Raw genomic sequence first — 21,957 nt, forward strand, 5'->3', positions numbered from 1 at the left:
GAAATCCCGTGGCAGGCACTTTCTCCCAAGATGGGGATCCAAGTCAGGAAATTTCCCGACTCCCACAATCTATCTTGAGGATGAAACTCAAGCCCAAGATGTCAAATTATGGCACATGGTACATAACATGCGCTTATAACATTTTAGAACACACAGTGGTTCTGCTTATAATTGTATGCTATGAAGTAACTATTATTACTTACATGGAAAAATCCACCAGTTGGAGCAGCTCCTGTCTCTTTGCTGTCTCTTTTTCTTTTCTCCTCTGCATCTCTTCAACTGGCGACACATATTCCTCATAGGGAATATCATCAATGTCGACGTCTCCAGGCAAAATGAATCTGTTAAAATGAAAGTGAATAATTGTCCAAAGAGCTGTAGGCTGCTTCAAATTGTAATACATATGATTATAAATCTACTACTTCTGGAATGAACTGCAACAATTCTGCAAGGTGAAAGATTAATGTGCTTGTTCAATAGAGGTTTTATTACATTGTGTAAAATTATTGCCCCAGTGACCTACATTTTCTGGAGGTTGCAGTAAACTGCGGTAGATTTTATAGGTGTTGTAAAGATATCCATGACATTTTCAATCGGCATAAAATTCAAATAATTGAAGTGAATCTTTGAAAGGTTATGCCTCTGTATCTCAAGTTCTTTTTATGCTGTTTTGAGCAAAGCAACATATTTACTGGTGAAAAAAAACTTTTAGTAAAAACAAACTGTTTAAAATAAATTAAAGTAAATCAGGAAATGTAAAGTACAATAATAAAACAGAAAATTGAGTTCTGATAAAAGGTCACAGAGCTGAAACAGCAATTTGATTTCTCTCTCCACAGATGCTTCCTGACCTGCTGAATATGGAATAGATTTCCAGTATCCACAGTATTTTATGTGTATATAAAGCACAGTAAATCTAAAGTCTTGTCCCAGAAAAACAAAATATGAAGAAAAAAATTGGAAAAGAGAGAATAGTTCTAACTAGTCTGAAAAAGGAAGTGTCCAGTTGAAAGCCCTGCCTAATTTTTTTTCCATAGCTGAAATAATTGCATCTGGAAGGAGTAGACATTTTTACCTGCTGTTGCTGGGAAATAAAAAAGTACAAATTACTGTTCAGAACATACAAGTAGCAATAGCTTCCTGGAAAATGTACTGCTATGAAATATATGGATTGGGGGGGGCAGGGCGGGGTGAAGTTATACATTTCTTAAAATGGATAACAAACCTGCCACCATCTTCTCTTTTTCCGATAGCTATAAGTGCTTCCAGGTCAGTTCCTTTCAATCCATATTGAAGCAGTTCTCTGGCCGCATCAACATTTTCAGGCACTCTCTCCACACATTCATGCAACACCCATGAACGTTTCTTAATTTTACTCTGTGGAAAGACAAGTGAAAATAGTTTAAATAAATATCAGGTGCATTAATTAATTCAATGAAGAGAAGAAGCCACCAAAAAGGAAGCGAGAAAATACTCAATCTGAGAACAACCAACGATAAACAGAAGAAAAACAATTCAGAAGTGGAAGGAAGAGGACAAAAGATTTGAGGTTTGAATCAATTCCTACAGGGGTCTTATAAGAAAGAGCAGTAATTACCTAAAGTAGTGGTTTCTAAATATGGATTCCTCTTTATTAGAAGGCAAGAAGGATCTAAGAAGGGAATTCAGGCAGAATTCTTTCAAACAAAAGCTAATTATATGAAGCAAGTTATATGGTAATATCATTGAATCGGCCTAAATGGTTTCCTTCAAGATATATTTCAGAAGAAAAAAATGCAGCCATGAATAAGCTGAAAAGGCAGGATTGAGATCAAGCAAAACAGGACAAGCTTACTGAGCAAAATAACCCAGTCTTGTTGCTAAAATTCCATAAACAAGATGATTAAATCTAAAAATAATTTGCAGCATTGAGAATAGTAACAATCTATTGCTAGCCATTTAAGACTATGCATAAACATACCAGGTAGTCCTGAATAGAAGCTATATTAACAGGAGATTTTCTCCATTGTCTTTGATACACCAGGTCACTGTCAAGGTCATAGGCTTGTGCAAGAGCCAATGCTTCACCATATTCTTCATTATCAATCTGAAATAGATCGTTTAACAAAATACTTTAAAATACTGACAATACATATTCTCGTAACAAAATTTAAGAAACTTAAGCTGTTGAATAAAACCATTCATACTTGCCCATTTCATTCCTTTCTGTGCTACTTTCCAAATTTTAAAAAACATGCTTTAGAATGTATTAACTTATTTTCTGAAGGCTAAGATCTGTTTGTCTAGAAGCCCCAACTAAAGTCACTCATTCAAATGACTTTTCAATGGCACAACAGTTTGCTTACAACTTACTGCACTACAGAGTATTGAGTTATGAGTTACTGCTAATGACTCATTCCACCAACATGGGGAAGCATCAAGCAAGGACAAGGTGTTACAACGTTGGAGGGGAAAGGGTGAATTCGCACAGTCAGCTTTTTACATTCTTAGTAGCTTAGTAAGTTAAAGCCTGGAAGAAGGGGATCACCAGTGTTATATGACAAAACCGGTGTTATGGGAAATGGGTAAGAATCATCAGAAAAAATGTGTTATTTTAAAGAAACTTGAATCTTCATGTGTAAGGTGAAGGAAGGTAGCACTGAGAGAAATACAACATTAATTTAATTTGTATTGGATGTATCAAAAATAAGCACCCTCAGGTAAGGAAGGAGATGGACAGATAATCAGAGCCTTCCCTATATTGCCTCGGAAAAGTGTTTCAATGTTACTTTGGAAGAGTACACACAAACCCATTTCAAAATGGGCACTGTTGCACACCCATAAATTTGTACAGGATGCTCAAATTTGAACTTTCTTGAAGGCATGGAAACAAACAAGTGTGCACCCATGTGTCCCTTACTAAATTGTATGTATGACATTGATTTATATAATATATATTAAAAATGTATATATACATATATATATATTCATATATATAATTTGCACAAGTCATTTAATTCTTAACAGATCATACAGTAGACTAAAGATTTAACAAAATCATTGGTGTGCAATACCCATGAACATGTATTAAAATGATTTCTTTACAATAATTTGTCAATTTCACATATCAAATAACAAACCATCCACCTCTGGGTGTATGACTGTCTCAGGAGGACTGCAAGCAAATGTGTTCTAGTAATATAATTCAAATTGATTCTGAAAGAATCAACCAGATGCAATAAGTGAGAAAAATGAAATGGGGATAACATATTTGGAAGTCACTACAGACTTCAATGAAAAGGATGTACAAAATCTGGGGTACTATGATTTTGTAAGTGATATAGGTCTCAATAACATGAATTCCTTCATGCGTTGAACAGCAAAATCTTACATTGTGGTCTTAATAAAAGTTCCAATCGTGATAACTTGCTTGATTAGAAGGGCCCTTGAATAAATGCAACAACTCTCCCAAGTCTATGGATGAGGAAACTTATGAAATAAAATGGGAAATGTTATTTCTCCACAGAAATCACTATTCCTAACCTTACTCCATAGTGTTTATGTAAAACAGACAGGAGTAAAGCAGGTGCATTACTATCTTTATTTCATATATGCAATAATGGATTTTTGAACAGGTTATCAGAATTTTAAGCCTCGGAAAATGATCACAAAATGGGTGATGATTTAGCCCTTCGGGGCAATCATGTTGGAAATTCCTATGGGTAATGAATCTGAAGATGTTTGCTGCCAATTTCAAATGAAGTCCAACGTCGATTTTTATTTAAATTCAATGTGAAAGATTCAGATGTGAAGGCAAATGGCATGTTAGCCTTTATTGCAAGGGGATCGGAATACAGGAATAAAGGAAGTCTTGTTACAATTGTACAGGGCATTGATTAGACCACATCTGGAATACCATGTACAGTTTTGGTTTCCATTTTCAAGCAAAGATATACCTGCACTGGAGGCAGTGCAGTAAAAGTTCATTAAATTGGTGCCTGGGGTGAAAGGGCTGTCCCGTGATGAGAGGCTGAGTAAATCGGGCCTATATTCTCTGTAGTTCAGAAGAATGAGAGGTGATCTTATTGAAACATACACAATTCCAAAGGGACTTAATAGGGTAGATGCCAAGAGATTGTTTCTGCTGGCTGGGGAAACTAAACACAGGGGCACAGCCTCAGGTAAGGGGGCTGATCATTTAGGACAGAGGTGAGGCGAAATTATTTCACTCAAATCTGTGAATCTTCACTGTGAGCCTTTGAAATTCAAACCCAGAGATTGTGGACACACTATCATTGAATAGATTTTTGGTTCCTCAGGGCATCAAGGAATATGGCGAGCGGGTGGGAAAGTGAAGTTGATGCCCAAGATCAGCCATAGTCACACTGAATAGCAGAACAGGCTCAACCCACCTTACAGTCTACTCTTGCTCCTACTTCTTGAGATCTTGTGAAAGCCGAAGGAACAGAGTACAATCTGCAATGTCTTGATTTTAATCATTGCTTTCTACTCTACAGCTGTTTACTCAACTCTTATTTAAAAAAATACAATTTTAAAGCTTTTAACTCATTAGCAACTAACCTTCATACTAGAATTTTGCATATCTGACCAGCACCATTTACCACATCTTAGTTTCATCAAGCAACCTGGCTAGTTTCCAGTTTTGACATAAGGTCTTTACCCATAAACATTAACCTGCAACAAACTGCAGTCTTGGTGTATCAAGTGTCTTGTCTTTGCATTATGCTACCTTCACAGTTAAAAATCAAGCTCACTTAAAGAAAATAACCCAATCTGTTTGCTATAAAACAATCCCAAAAACTTAAGACATTTGCTATAGATAAAGGAGACATGAAAATTTTAATATCTTAAATGGAAGCCATGTTTATTTTATTCTTGACTTCAATAGGAACTTTCAGATTGGTTAACAACTGGGTTGTTCCAGCAGCAAGAAGGTAGGTGATAGGCTGCCTAGAATTTTTGATTAGGCACACACATTTCTAGCGACATATGAAGACAATTCTCTCAGGCAAATTCCAGAGTTCCCACTGACAGAATTTGGGAGCTCACCCTTATTTACTTTGCTATTCTATCATGTTGTTAGCCTGAAGCAATCACAAAAGATACAAACTCCACATTAAATTAAAAGATATTACCAGGCGAAATTGAGAGGTTTAGTGTAGAACAAACGACTGTTATTTTGCATATAGTAAGCATCAGTATCTGTGCGCTGCACATCAATGTAAATTTGTCGTTTGCTTTATATTACACTTTTATCCATTTGCTAGTTGATTTTTTGTGGTGCTGCACACAGGAAATCAAGGCCAAATGTAGTTTTTTTAATTCATTGCTGACTAGGCCAGCATTTACTGCCCATTCCAAATTGTACTTGAGAGGGTGGCGGTAAGCTTTTTTCTTTAAACGCTGCAGTCCATTTGGTGTAGGTACAACTACAGTATTGTAGGGAGGGAGTTCCAGAGTTTTAATCCAACGATAGTGAAAGAATGGCAATGAGAGAGAGACAGAATGTGCAAGGTTACTGGGATAAGGCAGGGGAGTGGGACTAAGTAGAATGCTCTTTCAGAGAACCAGTGCAAGCTCGATGGGCCGAATGGCTTCCTTCTGCAATGTCATTGATGAGACAGCTGAAGATGGTTGGGCCTAAGGAACCCTGAGGAACTCATGCAGTGATGTGCTACCATAACCATCTTCCTTTGTGCAAGGTATGACTCCAACCAGCGTAGAGTTTCCTCTAATTCCCATTGACTCCAGTTCCTTGATGCTACACTCAGTCAAATGCTGCTTGACGTCAAGGGCAGTCACCCTCACGTCACCTCTGGAGTTCAGCTTTTTTGTCTATGTTTGAACCAAGGCTGTAATGAAGTCAGCAGCCGAGTGACCCTGGTGGAACCCAAACTTAGCATCAGTGAGCAGGTTATTGCTAAGCAAGTGCCGCTTGATTGCACTGTTGATGACCCCTTTCATCATGTCACCGACGATCAAGAATAGGCTGATGGGTGGTAATTGGCCGGGCTGGATTTATCCTGCTTTTTCTTTGTACATCGTGTCCAGCTACAGGATGTACCTGGGCAATTTCCCACATTGTTGGTTAGATGCCAGTGTTACAGGTAGACTGGAACAGTTTGGCTAGGGGCATGGCAAGTTCTGGAACACAAGTCTTCAGTGCTATTGCTAGAATATTGTCAGGGCCCAAAGCCTTTGCAGTATCCAGTGCCTTCAGCCATTTCTTGATATCACGTGGAGTGAATCCAGTTGGCTGAAGTCTGCCATCTGTGATGCTGGGGACCTCCGGAGGATTCTTAAGCTGATGCAGCATTAGAGGACACGTGAAATATATAATTATAATAGATCAGTCCCAAATTTTAAGTCATATTATGCCATTATTTTCATATCATACTTTGAATTGATATTATTTATCGCAAAGTGGGAAGCAGAGAAATGGAATGGGTTAAAACATATGAGTTTCCCTGCCAGATGGAATTGGGAGACCTAAAACTGTAGCATTTCCCTGTCGGAAGATCTGATTACTACATTCATTTAATGCACATTCATTTACATTCATCTAATTAATGCATTCATTCATCAGTTCATAGTGTAGGGTAAGGTCTGAGAGGAAGTTTAACATGCTGCTGTCCAAAGTCAAGGAATTTACATGAGGAAATGTATTTATTCAGTAAACTGACTACACTGACAATGGCTTCTTTCAACCCCTAGGTTCACTACAACCACCAAGTTATCATTAGACATATAATAGTCTAATAAAGTAAAAGGATTTTCTTGCTGGATTGTTTTCAGCGCTAAGCATGAGAAAAGTATCTGAGGCTAAATATGTACTGACCTTTCTTTGATAGAGTTCCTCTGGAGTAGTAGATCTCAAACTTACTAGCCTGTAAGTTTTAGTGATTGTTCGTGGTCGCTTTCGAGGGGGAGCAAAGCGCTCCATTTCTGTCAAGTAATACAAGCCCTGCTTCACATAACCAAAATATCGAGCTTTGGCAGAGGATTCGTCATCCGAGTCAGAATCCTCCTCACCTTCGTCATCATCTAATGAATTAGCTTCCAAACGATGCCTCTTGTAAGCTACCTTTACTTCACACTAAAAGAAAAGAAAAATGTAATATGACTTTTATAGGTTCAAATGATCGTCTTTTGTGAGGGCAATTAGCCGTACAGGCATTACTTATAGATCTGAAGAAGAGTCACACGGACTCGAAACATTAACTCTGTTTCTCTCGCTACAGATTGTGCCAGACCTGCAGAGCTTTTCCTGCATTTTCTGTTTTTATTATTTATAGGTCATTTGAGTTTGGGTTTGGAAGGAGTTTGAGGTCTGACAATGAAATTGAACCAAACATTCTGCTACAGAACACCAAGTTTTGCTAACCTCAGATTTTTTTTAAAAATGACATTATTAATTATAATTAAAGCGATAGCCTCAATTATGTGACAAACCTGCCTCCTGCTCATTTAAATTTCTAGTTCCTTTCAATAAAACCTGCACAAATATGAAGGAGAAAAAGAATTGTTAATTTATGCAGGAAGGGGCAGAGGAGCAGAGAAGGGACAATACCCAGGAATCCCAGATTGCAGAGCAGTTTCAGAAACAAGATTATGATCCTTCATAAATATTAAACAGTCTGTATGGAATCTATTAAAGCCATTGAAAAACTAATTAAGGTCATTAATAGACCTGCCCACTCAACCTTAAGGCTGGTGGGCAGGCCGGGAGCCCTAGCAGGCTTCGGAAAAAGCATGAAACCTCATCCATGGGCGGGATGAGGTTTCATGAGGGTATTCAAATTGTTATCAAATCTTTCAATAAAAGCTATGGACATGTCCCAGTTCATGTGACAGTGTCACATGAGGGGACATGTCAGGTAAATGTTTTTATCATTTGTATTACAAATTTTAAATTGGAGCTGATCTCCCTGAGGCAGCACTTAGCCTCGGAGATCTGTGCGCTCTTTCGCGTACATGCGCAAAAGAGAGCACTCCCAACTGACGGAATCCCCCCCCCACCTGCACAGGGAGTGCACAGCGCTTTCGAGTGGACGTCACACTGGGCGGGCCTTAATTGGCCCACCCACGTAAAATACATATAATTTTTCCATTTAATACATATAATTTTACACAGTAATCAAAATTGTCAGCATTTGTTGAGTAGTTGGTATTATTTCCCTTATCTTCTAATAAATAAGTTGAATGTCATAAACAGCAACTTGCAATTCTATTGAACATTACGCAGAACAACATCCTAAGTGGCTTCACCTTCACGGGAGAAAGGAAGGGATACCAAGATAATAAAGGCTTCTACAATTATATGAAAAAAAAGGAAGATAGCGAAAGTGAGCATTGGACCCATAAGAGGGTGAGACTGGGGAATTAATACTGGGAAACAAGGAAATGGTAGACTATGCTATATCTGTTCTCACAGTAACAGACACAAAACGCATCCCAAGAACGGTAAAAAAAAGGGGAAAAGGGAGGGAGGAACTTAAAACAATTACAATCACGAGGAAAACCAATGGGATTAAAGGTTGACAAGTCTCCTGGACCTGATGCCCCGCATCCTAGGGTCTTAAAGGAAACGGCTACATAGATATTGGGTGCATTGGTCATAATCTTCCAAAATTCACTAGATTCTGAAAAAGTCCCAGCGGATTGGAAAACCACAAATTTAGCACCAGTATTCGAGAAAGGACAGATACAGAAAGCAGGAAACCATAGTCTAGTTAGTCTAACATCTTCATTGGGAAAATGCTAGAGTCAATTATTAAGGAGATAGCTGCAGGACATTTAGAAAATCATAATACAATCAGGCGGGGGGGGGGAGTGCGGGAGCGGGTGCACCTCCAATGGCGCCCCCAATTGGGGGCGTGCCACCATTTTACGTGGGTGGGTCAATTAAGGCCCGCCCAGCGTGACGTCCACTCGAAAGCGTTGTGCACTCCCTGTGCAGGTGGGGGGGGGTTCCCTCAGTTGGGAGTGCCCTCTTCTGCGCATGTACACGAAAGAGCGCACAGATCTCCGAGGCTAAGTGCTGCCTCAGGGAGATCGGCTCCAATTTAAAATTTGTAATACAAATGATAAAAACATTTACCTGACATGTCCCCTCATGCGACACTGTCACATGAACTGGGACATGTCCATAGCTTTTATTGAAAGATTTTATAACAATTTGAATACCCTCATGAAACCTCATCCCGCCCATGGATGAGGTTTCATGCTTTTTCCGAAGCCTGCCAGGGCTCCCGGCCTGTCCGCCAGCCTTAAGGTTGAGTGGGCAGGTCTATTAATGACCTTAATTAGTTTTTCAATGGCTTTAATAGACCGTTGACAGGTCGGCGGGCACACAGCTGACTTGGCTGCGCCCCTTCCCACCTGAAAATGGAAATGATGCGGGGTGACGCCGGGAGTTCCACCCGATATCATCCTGTCTCATTTTATGCGTCGACGACCAGGCCATAAAAATGCTAAAAGAGAACACTGTAAGAATTTACTGAAGAACACTTCAAATCTCCAAGCAGCCATGGATGTTAAACATATTGACAGCTGAGGGTAAGCAGATGAACAATGCACACAAAGGAGCTTTGAGTTTGTGTGATTTACACAGTTTCAAGAGATAAGCTAATGTCCAGTCATCTTCGCCGACCCGGAAGATCCTGCCCTTAGACACAGACCTTACTACAATTCCAATTCAAACATAATTTCCAACACATTATACACATAATATCTCTTCAATGACATCTTGCTACAACTGTACAGGGCACCATGTACAGTTTTGGTCTCTGTACTTAAGGAGGGACATGTGTGCATTGGAAGCAGTTTAGAGAAGGTACACTAAGATTATTTCTAGGATGAAGGGGTTGTCTTATAAGGAAAGGTTGAGCAGGTTGAGCCTATATTCATTGGAGTTTAGAAGAATGAAAGGTGCTCTTATTGAAGCACAGAAGTTTCTGAGGGGGCTTGACAATTGAGAGGATGTTTCCCCTCCTGGCGGATTCTAGGACTAGGGAGCACAGTTTAAAAGTAAAGCTTTTCCCATTTAATACAAATATGAGGATGAATTTATTTTCTGTGGGGGTCATTAGTCTTTAGAATTCTCTTCCAGAGAGCAATGGAGGCTGGGTCATTGAATATATTCAAGACTGGGTTAGATGGATTTTTGATCTATAAGGGAGTCAAGGGTTCTGGGGGACAGGCAGGAAAGTGGAGTTAAGTCCACAATCATGTCAGCCATGATTTTACTGAATGGTGGAGCAGGCTCAATGGGCTGAATGGCTTACTCCTGCCTCTATTTCTTATGATTTTGGTGGTAATTAACAGGTGCTCAAAGGATTGATCAAACAGATGGATATTAAGGAGGATTTTAAATGAGGGAAAGGGCAAGTAGAAGTCTTTAACAAGGGTTAAAAGGGATCCAGAGAGCACAGCCAAGACATCTGTAATGGTGAAACATCATTGTTGATAAGGCCAGACTCAGAAGACCAAAGAGCATACATGACCTGAAATCATCAAGAAGGTTGGATAGTGTTAAGTTGTGAAGGAATTTGTAAATAAGGACAAGGATCATTCAACATGTTGGTGAACAGCAAATCAGTGTAAGTCAACAAGATTAGAAAAAGCAGGATTTTAATACCAACAAATGCAAAAGCGCTGTTTATAGAAATTAAAAATGACCATCAGAGGCATACATTGGAGGCATTGAATCAACACTGAGACAATGAAGAGACATGGGATCCGCAGCATTGGGATAAAGTGGATAATTCAAGATATAACTAGACACTCAGCCAGCAGAGTTAAGTGTGTTAGATGGACAGGATCAATGAATCTTTCCCCATCTTTGACATTTTTAGTCTTCTTGAAATGGGCTTCACTGATCCTTTCCGTCTCAATGAAAATGGATGTTGGAGGAATGAAGAAAGAACCGCTGCGAGAGAATGCTATTATTTTCATGTCAAAGGGTGTGAACTGTAATTTTTTTTTGTTGCACTATGTTTATGTCTTGAGTAAGATGGGGAGGTAAAATTAGATGTGTTGACAATATACAAACCTCAAATATGCTAAAAATGTGATCAAAGATGTGTAAGTTAAAACTGCAAAACATACAAGTTATTAATTGTAAACCTACAATTTTCAGTGAGAATGGGCATTTAATCTAGCACAAGAAGTTTCACATTCAGTACCTCTAAACTCATAAAGCTTCCATCATGGGCAGCGCTGACTTGAGGTGAAGGCTCAAACCATTCACAAGACTGACCAAGTAGGTTTTTCAATGTCCTCACAGATGATACAGTTAAAGCACCAGAACAGCGAGCCAGAATGACTGCATTGTCAGCCCACCAGTTTACATCACACAGGGGATAAAATGATGATCTGTCTAAAGGACAAGAAATTATATAAAATGATGTTCCAAGATTATTCAACACAACAACAATGTAATCCAGTCAGACAAGATTAAACATATTCTAAATACCTGTACAAGCAAAGGAAATTTAATGTTGAAAATGCTTAGCAGGTAAGGCAGCGTCAAAGGCAGAATCCATCAAGAGATGCTGCCTGACCTGCCAATGCTTCCAGAATTTTCTTTTTATTTCAGATTTCCAGCGTCTGCAATTATTTTGCTTTTTGGTTTATTAATATTTGGATCCTACTGCACTCTTTTATTGGAGTTCCTTTCATCTTGCTGTCCAACCTCTTTCAAATTACACACATTGCTTAAACAAAGAATTTGTGCATGGGTTTTCTTTTGGTTGAATGCAGTATGCTCAAACTATACTTTAAAACAGCAAGAGAAGAAACGGGAAAAGGTGAGCTATCCGTTTAAAAGAGATTTCCCAGAATTCGATTTTTTAAAACAAAATAAAAATAAATCCCTACAAAAAAATCAGACACAGAAACTACTCCATTATTTAGGACATTTCATACCTTTTATTTTCTTCCTTTTCTCCACTGATTTCGCCCATTCAGGATTAATGGCATCAAATCCATCCTAGAAAACAAAGTAGGCATATTTGTATGATCCGAACATAAGTGTGCACACAAGAAAAGTTTTATACCAGGGAACAAATCATAAAAACAGGAAAAGGAAACCAAAGCTTTAGAAGATTATAATTTTGTATAGTAATAAATACATAAGCACACACCCAAGAGTTACTGAACTATTTAATAGCCATTGTACCTAAACTGAGAATGGAATTGTTTCCAAAAAGGGCCCAGGCACTGAAATAAATCACACATGCACTGCAAAAAAAAATTGCAGACTGTACCCCTTTCTTACTGTTCTTACCAGGTCATTTGGCAATAGGTTAAAAAGCTCTCATGATTATTATTTCACATATTTACTTAGATATTTCTTTCTCCCCAAACTCCTTTCCAGATGATTGTGGACTTCAAGCAATCCAAAGGACTGCACAAGACATAATTTTTTCAATTATGACACGGAAACTTACAATGTGCTATAGCAGTGTGCAGGATAGAAAACGGCACTGGACAGTCAGAAAGAGAGACACAAAATATTTTTTAAAAAATTCAATTTTTGTTTTAAGCTCTCCAACATTTTATGGTTATGATTTGTACAAGGACTAGGGGACAAAGATTTAAGGTTTTGAGCAAGAGATGCAGGGGGGAGGGGGCAGTGTGAGGAAGAATGCAGCGAGTGGTAATGAGCTGGAACGTGCTACCCACAAGAGTGTTGGAAGCGGAGACGATCGATGATTTCAGAAGGAAACTGGATGGGCACTTGAGGAAAGACAACTTACAGTGCTATGAACAAGTTTGACTCATTTGCTCTAAAAAGAGAGTCAGCATGGACTTGATGGACTGAATGACCTCCTTCTGCGTTGTTTCACCTAAAAGCAACGTATCACGGAGCTCAATTAATATATTCCGTGTATTAAAAAGAAAGAACGCAAATTTCACCTGTACATCTTGTCTCCATTCTTTCTGTTGCCTCAGGGAAGGAAGCTCCCAAAAAGTCAACTGTCCAGACAAATGGATGACAGCCAGGAGTGTTCCATCAGGAGACAAACTCATTTTGAAAACCCCATCCTGAAAAACAGGACACATGCAACAAAAAATAGTGAATAATACTGTCACACAATACCAGACAAGGAAAAATACTGCTCATATTCTGAATACACTTGCATCAATATATCCTCAACACAAAATTAATAGTTTCATAAAACCTATTTTTCAAGTACCTGAGAGCACCACAGGTGACCCACATGTTAGAAAAATACAAGTCAATGCAGTCTATTATAGTCAATAAAAGAACCTGCCCAATCACCCATGCTGTTATTTTGTTTGATAGAAAAGGCAAACATTAGGGTAATTAGGATAAATGCAAAATAGTGTGGATGCTGGAAATCTGAAACAAAGTCAAAAATTGCTGGAGAAACTCAGCAGGTCTGACAGCATCTGTGGAGAGAAAGACAAGAGTTAATGATTTGAGTCCATATGACTCTTTTTCAGAACTAAAGAGAAGTAAAAATGTGGTGACATAGATACTGTTTAAGGAGGGTGGGACAGGCGAAGCTGGATAGAGGGCCAGTAATAGGTGGAGGCAAAGGAGAGGTTGCGAAAGGTGTCATAAACAAAAGGTGGAAGAGGTGTTGATGGTGGTGATACTGGCGAAAGGAGGTGCTAATGGTGACATTAAGAGTAGAAAGCAGGATAAGCAAGTGACAGATGGCCCTAGTGGGGGTGGGGTAGGGGGAGGGGACGGTGTGGGAGAAAAGATCAAAATAAGCTAAGAGGTGGGGATAAAACAATGAATGGAAATAAATTTTTAAAATAATACTAACAGAAATAGAAAGAGCACAGGGAATCTCTCAGGGAATTCCACCCCCACCTGCACAGGGAGCACTCAGCACTTCCGGGCGAGCATCACGCTAGGCGTGACTTAATTGCCCCACCCACATAAAACAGTGGCGTGTCCCCGATTGAAAGCGCCGATTGGGTTTCACCCTCCCCCGCATAACCCCACCGATGGGTGGAAATTTCTGGCCCATGTTTATCTAATTACCATTTCAAACCTACTTCTTTCAATACATCAAAGCCTCTAGACCAGCTGGCTTTAATCCAATTAAGGCACACACAGACGCACATATAGACACAGACCCCACTAGAACACTATTTATTAAAAATAATTTCCAATAACATTATAGACAAAAATCTCTTCATGACAAAATGGAATTTAGATGGGGTCAAGTGAGAAAGATAAAAGAAACTGTGGTAATCTTATGTGTAATATACCTTTAAGGAGAATGTTATAATAGAGGATCACATGATCTTATTATCCAATGAAAGAGTAGCACAGGCTATCTTAGTAGTCTGCAGTTAGTAGTCTAGGGTAAGAGTCTGTAATGTACTGACAGGGTTTTAGCTGTAAGTACACAAGTGCAGCTGCTGAGTTCCTTTGTAAATAAATAGAACGTGTTCTACATTAGAATTGTCTGCTGATCTGCTCTGAGTATGGTACCAACTCAGTCATTCCAAAACAAGCGTGCAACCCAGAACCATTAGTCCAACTAAACTAGTGACCAGGATCCAACAGAGACCAAAAGATAAAGTAAAAAAAAAACAATTTTAAACAATAGGAATCTGAGGGCATTACATTCCATATTTGTAAAATAAAATTTTCAGTGACAGAGTTCATTTGGCAATAAATAACACTTTCATGGCATTTAAAAATATACTATTGAATATATAGTATTCATTATAGTATAGTGGAACATATAGTATACTGGAATGGACAAGCCCCAAATTCCTCTGGTATGTCTCAAGTGTATCTATCACATAAGTACAGCAATTTCATGTGCTTTGTGCATTTCAATGGTGAACTCTTAGGGAGATATCGTTATAGTGAATCTTCTGCAGGAGCAGCAATTTCCTGATTTGTGTTTAATTGCATGTAGGGATGGCAGAAGTTGCTGTCCGCTTTACACTTTAATAGGTGAGCAGCGATTCCAGCTGTAAAACCTGGGCCAATGTCTTTTAACTTTAAAATCACCAACACAAGTACTTATAAACACAATTTAACAGTAATAGTAATACAGCACTGTAATGCTATAAATAGTATTAGAAAGTCCTCTTTAAGCCTTTCACTTTTTAAAAAAAGGTCACTATTGTTGACAGTTTATTTCTTGGCTATGAATTGGCATAGTTGACTAGCAAATGGACTCAAGTTAGAAGTTTCAGAACAAATCAGCGTTTCAGAACACATCAGCATTTCAGATTCATTCTTCTTCAGTAATTCTGCCGTATATTCACAAGCAGCATAAAAAATGGGCATTTGTTCACTGATGACACTACCACACTTCTCCCAATTCACTGCCAGCACACTCAGACATCAATTGCTTATTCAATTCTATGATTATCCATAAAGTAATTTTCTCAATCCTCTAATGGCAAGCCATCTGGACTCATCATATCCGAATCAAAACCTGCATTCAAATCTATTGATTAGGCTCACTGATTTGGCAGCTCTGGCCAACAATCATAATAACGCATGATTGTTTGGGAATGATTATCCTCAGTATTAACTGAGGGCTCCAAAACAGGAAAACACTGAATGATTGTCTCTCTCTTGATATCATGCTTGCTTAATCCAATGAATGGTGTCTATTAAGGGAAGTGGTGTGCACTGCCCTCTAGTGGTGAGATTGAACTTTCTCATATGATTTTGCTTTCAGAAGAGGACAAAAGTTCACCAAGACCAAGTGCAGATTACAATCCAGACCCATTTTGTAGCAAGTTAAAGTAGCAGATCTCGAGCTGGCTGACCAGAAGAAAGACAGGAAAAGTATCTCAAGAATTTTAACAACCTCTAAAACTCACCATGCAGAGTCTAAAAGTTCAGTAATCGTGATTGCAAAACTGGTGCAAGAAGAACAAAGTTCACTCAATGGCTGGAAAAAGTGCCTGGAACTTTGTCTTTCTCTTGTGGCACCCAGCTTCCCTCACTAGCTTCTGGTTTACTGCATACTACAGTCTTGGGACTTAATGATAGCTTGTCAAAGTGCAGAATGCAGATAGATTCTGTGGTAGTAAAAGCACAAGTGGTACAGTACAGATGTTTTGAAGATTGGAGATGGTTGCATTGGCACTTGCTTCATTTGAAGAATACAGGGCTGAAGAAACTTAGTCATTATTTTCTGAAAGTTATGCAAACAAATTTCAGAATGAAAAGAGGCCAGTAAGGATTGCTCCATTTTGAACTTAGGTTTGAATATTTTATGATTTCCCTCCCACAACATCTGTTGATCCCTCACTTTAAGGAGATTATATTGCTTGCCTGACCTCCACTGAATAAGAATCAAACATCATAATTAAATCTCCCATAACTTTAATCTACACTTCTCAAAGATAAACCGTAAATAGCAGAATAGATAAGGGAGAACCAGTGGCTGTGGTATATTTGGGTTTTCAGAAAGCTTTTGATAAAGTCCCACATAAAGGTTAATATGCAAATTAAAGCACATAATTGGACGTAATATATTGGCATGGATTGAAAATTGGTTAGCAGACAGGGAACAGAGAGTAAGAATAAATGGGTCTTTTTTTGGAGTGGCAGGCGGTGACTATTCAGGTACTGCTGGGATCAGTAATTGCTACTCACAATATATATCAATGATTTGGATAAGGGAACCAAATCTAATATTTCCAAGTTTGCTGACAACACAAAACTTGATGGGAATGTGAGTTGTGAGGAGGATATTATGAGGTTTCAACTTGATTTAGATAAGTTGAGTGAGTGGGCAAATACATGGCAGATGCAGTATAATGTGAACAAATGTGAAGTTATCCACTCCAGCAGGAAAACAGAACGGCAGAGTATTATTTAAATGGTGATAGATTGGGAAATGTTGATGTACAAAGGTGCCTGGGTGTCCCTGTACACCGATCACTGAAGCAAGCATGCTGATGCAGGAAGCAGTTAAGGCAGCGAATGGTATGTTCGCCTTCATTGCGAGAGGACGAGTACAGGAGCAAGGATGTCTTACTGCAGCTGTACAAGGCCTTGGTGAGACCACACCTGGAGCATTAGATGCAGGTTTAGACTCCTTACCTACAAAACGGCATAGTTACCATAGAGGGAGTGCAGTGAAGGTTCATCAGACTGATTCCTCAAATGGCAGGGCTGTCGTAGGAGGAGAAATTAGGTCGACAAGACCTGTATTCACTGGAATTTAGAAGAATGAGAGGGGATCTAATTGAAACGTATACAATGCTGACAGGGCTGGACAGACTGGATGCAGGAATGATGTTTCCTCTAGCTGGGGGGCAGGGTCTAGATACGGGATAGACCATTTAGGGCTGAGATGAGGATAAACCTCTTCACTCAGAGGGTGATGAACATGTGGAATTCTCTACCACAAAAAGCTGTGGAAGCCAAGTCACTGAATATACTTATGAAGGAAATAGATAGATTTCCATCAAGGGGTATGAGGAAAGAGCAGGAGCATGAAGTTGAGATAGAGGATCAGCCATGACCATAATGAATGGCAGAGCAGCCTCGAAGGGTCAAATGACCTACTCCTGCTCCTATTTTCTATGCTTCTATCTTAAGACGAAACATAACACTACCTGAAAATACAGAACAAATACATCATCCACTTTTGCCACACCAAGTCTAATGACAGGAATGACTCTGAAGGTTTGCTTCCTATTGCAACCATAAGGCTGAAGTACATAACTAATTTCTTTGGCATTGATGAAAGTAATACTTAAGCAACCTTTGAGTGAATGATAACAAGATAAGGTTTGCAATTCATAACATTCTACTTCTCACTTGACCTTTGAGAAATACTGCAATCAAATGAACACGTTTTTCCAAATTTAATAAAATGGCTTAAAAATAATTAATGGGTCATGACCAGACAGCAAGACCTTCCATCCCAAGTGCAAGGTCAACTTGACTTTAGACAAGCGTACTTCAAAACAAAACAAAGTAAATTTAATTAAATGAAATGTCCACAGAACAGGTAAGTGGTAGCTTTGGGCTGATATGAGTTCACAGTTCTATGCTGGCTGAAAAAAGTACACAACTGCTAGAAGCTAAAGCCATCATTCAATAGTGAGAAACTGTATGTGTATGCATGCAAGTGATAAGTGCACTATGATACCAAATGTTGGAAGACTTCTAAAATAATACCATTATTATGAGCATTCAATCCAACTTGCATTTCTGGATCTACAGTACAACACATTTGCCCATGTGCCCTCATTCAATTCTTACCTCTCTCCCTTTAAAATGCTCCTCAAAACCTCCCACTGATCAACTGTTTGTTTCCTGTTCTAACAGCTCCTTGCTGGTGTCAAATTTCATTTTCTAATGCTCCTGTGAAGCACCTGGGATATTTTGCTACATTAAAGATGCTATATAAATCCCAAGTTGCTGTTAGTTGCCCATTATTTCTGGAATTTATTTGTGCCTTCTACCATGAAGACAGATATAAAGGGTGAAACTTAATGCTCTTCCAGCCCCGCTGGAGGTGAGTCTGCAGGCAGGGGATGGGCCATGTGATCAGGTGGAAGGGTGTGGGGTGGAGATTCCGGTGCCTCCCGCCTTCCTCCAATCAAGTCTGGGGCAGTGAGGCTTGCGGCCAGCCTTCCTGCCCGGAAGTCAATTGAGCCTTATGACATTAGGTGTGTTTCCCCATTGTGAGCTGAAATTTTAAAGAGGCTGGTAAAGAAGACTGAAATTTCCCTAGCACACTCAGTACACTAAATGATCACTTTTTCACACAATTGTACCTGTTTTGGTTCTCGTCTCCAAAAGCCACGAAAATTGAGCATCCTCAATAAACCTCTTTGTGACTGAAAACAAAGCACAAGATACAGGTTATTCATTGGAAGTTAAATAATCATGTTATGATTTACAAATTTTGAAAAAAAGTTTGCTCTGGCAATAAAGAGTAGTTTTGTACATAGTTAACCAAGGAAGTAGACTTTGCCAAAGCAATGGCAAACATGAGGTTTGTCCAAGATACTGGATGAAAGAAACAAAGACACAGTAATAGAAAAGCAGGCAATACATAATGTGGATGAATGGGATGCATGCTAAGTTGCTGAGGGATGCAAGGGTAGAAATTCCGGAGGTGTTGACCACAATCTTCCAACCCTCCTTAGGTACAGGTGGGTGTGCCAAAGCATTGGATATTTTACACACCTGTTCAAAAAAGGGGGAAAAAATAGAATTACAAACTAGTCAGTTTAACGTCAGTAGTGGAGAAACTTTTAGAAATGATAAAGGGAACATTAACGGACAAGTATAGACTAATAAACGAAGATCAGTATAGATTTTTTTTTAGGAAAAATCATATTTGATTAACCTGATTGAGATTTTTGAGGCAACAGAGGGGGTAGATGAGGGCAGTGCAGCCGAAGTTGTGTATATGGACTTTTAAAAGTCATATTGTAAAGTGGCATTTATTAGGTTTGTTAGCAAAACTAAAGCCCATGAAATGCAGAAGCAGCATGGGTACAAAATTTGAATATCAATCTTGAAAGGAAAAATTCTACCTCTAATCCTGATTAATATTTTTTATGGGTGATCCCAAAAATATATCCCACATTTATTTTTACAGTATCGACACAAATCACAGTGAGGTGTTTCCCTACTGTCCAATTAAGTAGCTTATCATGTAACGTAACTCCCTTAACAGTGCAAGTTTCTTTTAGAGGTGTTAGCAGCACCCATCTCCAATGTGAACATATTCTGCTTCAATTTTACCAATAATGCTGAATCCTGATCCTTGACCTTGAAGGACATTAACCACACACAATTTAAATGGTTTTATCAACATTCTTTCTCATGGATACAGATTCAATAATAGCCTTCAGAAAAGAATTTGATAAAAATATTAAGGAGAAAGAGTGGGGAGTGGGGATAACTAGATAGTTCTTCGATGAAGCTAGCACAAACTTGGTGGGCTGAATGGCCTCCTTCAGCACTGTACTATCCCACAGTTTTATGTTCTTTAAATGAATGATCGTGCAAAAGAATCAAAAGTTCCTCTAACATTTTACTTAACCTGCGAAATTTATGGGTAACATGGCATTCATTACATTTTATATCAAAACGTAACCAAAGTTATTTCACATATGATTGTTAATGCAATAAACATATTGCTTAAAAAGCCAGAAAAATAAATTTTCCACTTACAGCACCGACATCATCCTCATAGTTGGTGACCTGCTTGTAATATGGAGCACCAGAAAGAACTCGCCAGGCAGTTATTCCATAACTGGCAGCTTTAGAAACTCCTTCTTCACTGGTCTCACAGCCTCCTACCAGCAGTAACCTGTATCATTATAAATTCTGACCTTAGCATAGTATTAAAGAATTGCTTTTGCGTGGAACAGAGAAAGTACTTTTCAAAAAAAAAGTGTGCACTACCTTTTCCTTAGCTCAACTATATATTCTTACATGATTCTTACATCTATGCTCCAAACAATATCCCTTACGAAATGGATTTTTCTGATAATGAGGAGAGGGTACAAAAAAAAATTACACAAGAGGTTAAAATACTGTTTTTAACCTTCCTAGCTACTCTTTGTAAAGTAATTCAAATTTTAGTGCAATATTGGCACTCATTTTAACACACTCTACCTGGCAACAACCGGGCAGGAAGAAAAGTTAAAATAAGTTAATATTAATCTGCTCTTTTGACATCATTGGAATCTGGCTGCAATTTCAGTCCGAAGCCTGACCATATATAAAGGAAAGATTTTTATTAGGTAAAGAATGTGCCTAACTCAATTAGAAGCAGGACATTTCTGTTTACCTACCAACAATACAAAAACACGTTAAAAAAAAGCACAGAAGTATACTCACCTGTGGCCACAATGATAGATCACTGTAATAACACCATGAGAATAATGACTGTTAAAGTTGAAGCTGTGATTTTCTTGGAAACTTTGGTGGGTTCCAACACTGCACGGGAGAGAAAAAACAAGATCTAGGAATTTCAGGATTTTGGAAAATGTTCAATAACCCAGATTTTGCAACAAGAGTAAACATTGCAGCTTTCAGCATTCACTATTATTAAGGAGGAAATTGGACAGCAACCTCCGGCATCCGCACATTCACAGTTAAACGAGGAAAGTAAAAAGTTGCCCTCCAAGTTGCTCTGCTCCAGCACAAGCTTTATTACATCAGTACCTTACCGACAGATTCCGCACTCACACGCATACAATGGCATGAAGTTTGCATACTGTGCACTAATCAAGCCAGAAAAGGTTAGGGCTTACCTATTCAAGTGTAAATGAATTTTAACAGCATGCCAAACAACCCCTATGACACTGAAAATTAAGTAACTAAATTAAGTATGGAGTCTCCTTCCTTCAGATTTTAATTACTATTTAAAACATTTTAAAAATTTGAAAAATTAAAATTAAATTTAAATAAAAACATTGTCTCTTTTATCTCTCCCTTCATCCCATCTTTCTATCCCTCTCTTTATTCTGTCTTCTGAACAAGATTTTACATTTGTTAACAATTCCAACTAGCATTTCCTACATGGCTCAGTAAGAACCCTTCAGTCTAATTGGTTGAGGAGACACACAGTTGCTTGCCCTGTTCAGATTGCAGATTCACTGTTTGGGCTCGCTAGTTACCACAAATCACAGTTCCACTGATCACTTCAATAGGTAACATGACCTAAGGACAACAGAAAGTTTGAGGTATACCGCAAAGGTTTGTTGAAATACAAGCTTTTGTTGAGAAATATTAGATTTATCCCAATAGTCCATTTGCTGCCCCTTTGAAAGCATCTTCAACACACTGATAACAATATGACATCCTAGTGGCTATTAGAAGGCTACTGGAATGCTATCCTTTATTACGAGAAGGATTGAACATAAAAGTAAGGATGTTATTCTTCAGTTAAACAGGGCATTGGTGAGTTGGCACCTTGAACACTGTGTGCAGTTTTGGTCTTGTCTAAGGAA

The 21,957-nt window shown here is 38.6% G+C and overlaps 1 protein-coding gene across 2 annotated transcripts in view; it reads right to left on the reverse strand.

The window, feature by feature from the left end:
• Positions 1–21,957, reverse strand: part of nbas (NBAS subunit of NRZ tethering complex) — a 242,479-nt gene that overhangs the window by 201,698 nt on the left and 18,824 nt on the right. For both annotated transcript variants that reach the window (XM_041187860.1, XM_041187859.1), the window contains exons 9-18: positions 20,843–20,941; positions 20,171–20,309; positions 18,760–18,822; positions 12,922–13,050; positions 11,929–11,992; positions 11,187–11,380; positions 6,839–7,096; positions 1,961–2,086; positions 1,226–1,377; positions 204–341 (exon numbers count right to left, since the gene is read on the reverse strand). In XM_041187860.1, coding sequence (XP_041043794.1) covers positions 204–341; positions 1,226–1,377; positions 1,961–2,086; positions 6,839–7,096; positions 11,187–11,380; positions 11,929–11,992; positions 12,922–13,050; positions 18,760–18,822; positions 20,171–20,309; positions 20,843–20,941 — 1,362 coding nt within the window. The remainder of the gene's footprint in view (positions 1–203; positions 342–1,225; positions 1,378–1,960; positions 2,087–6,838; positions 7,097–11,186; positions 11,381–11,928; positions 11,993–12,921; positions 13,051–18,759; positions 18,823–20,170; positions 20,310–20,842; positions 20,942–21,957) is intronic.

The sequence above is a fragment of the Carcharodon carcharias genome, chromosome 5 (genome assembly GCF_017639515.1).
Source record: "Carcharodon carcharias isolate sCarCar2 chromosome 5, sCarCar2.pri, whole genome shotgun sequence".
Taxonomy (NCBI): Eukaryota; Metazoa; Chordata; class Chondrichthyes; order Lamniformes; family Lamnidae; genus Carcharodon; species Carcharodon carcharias.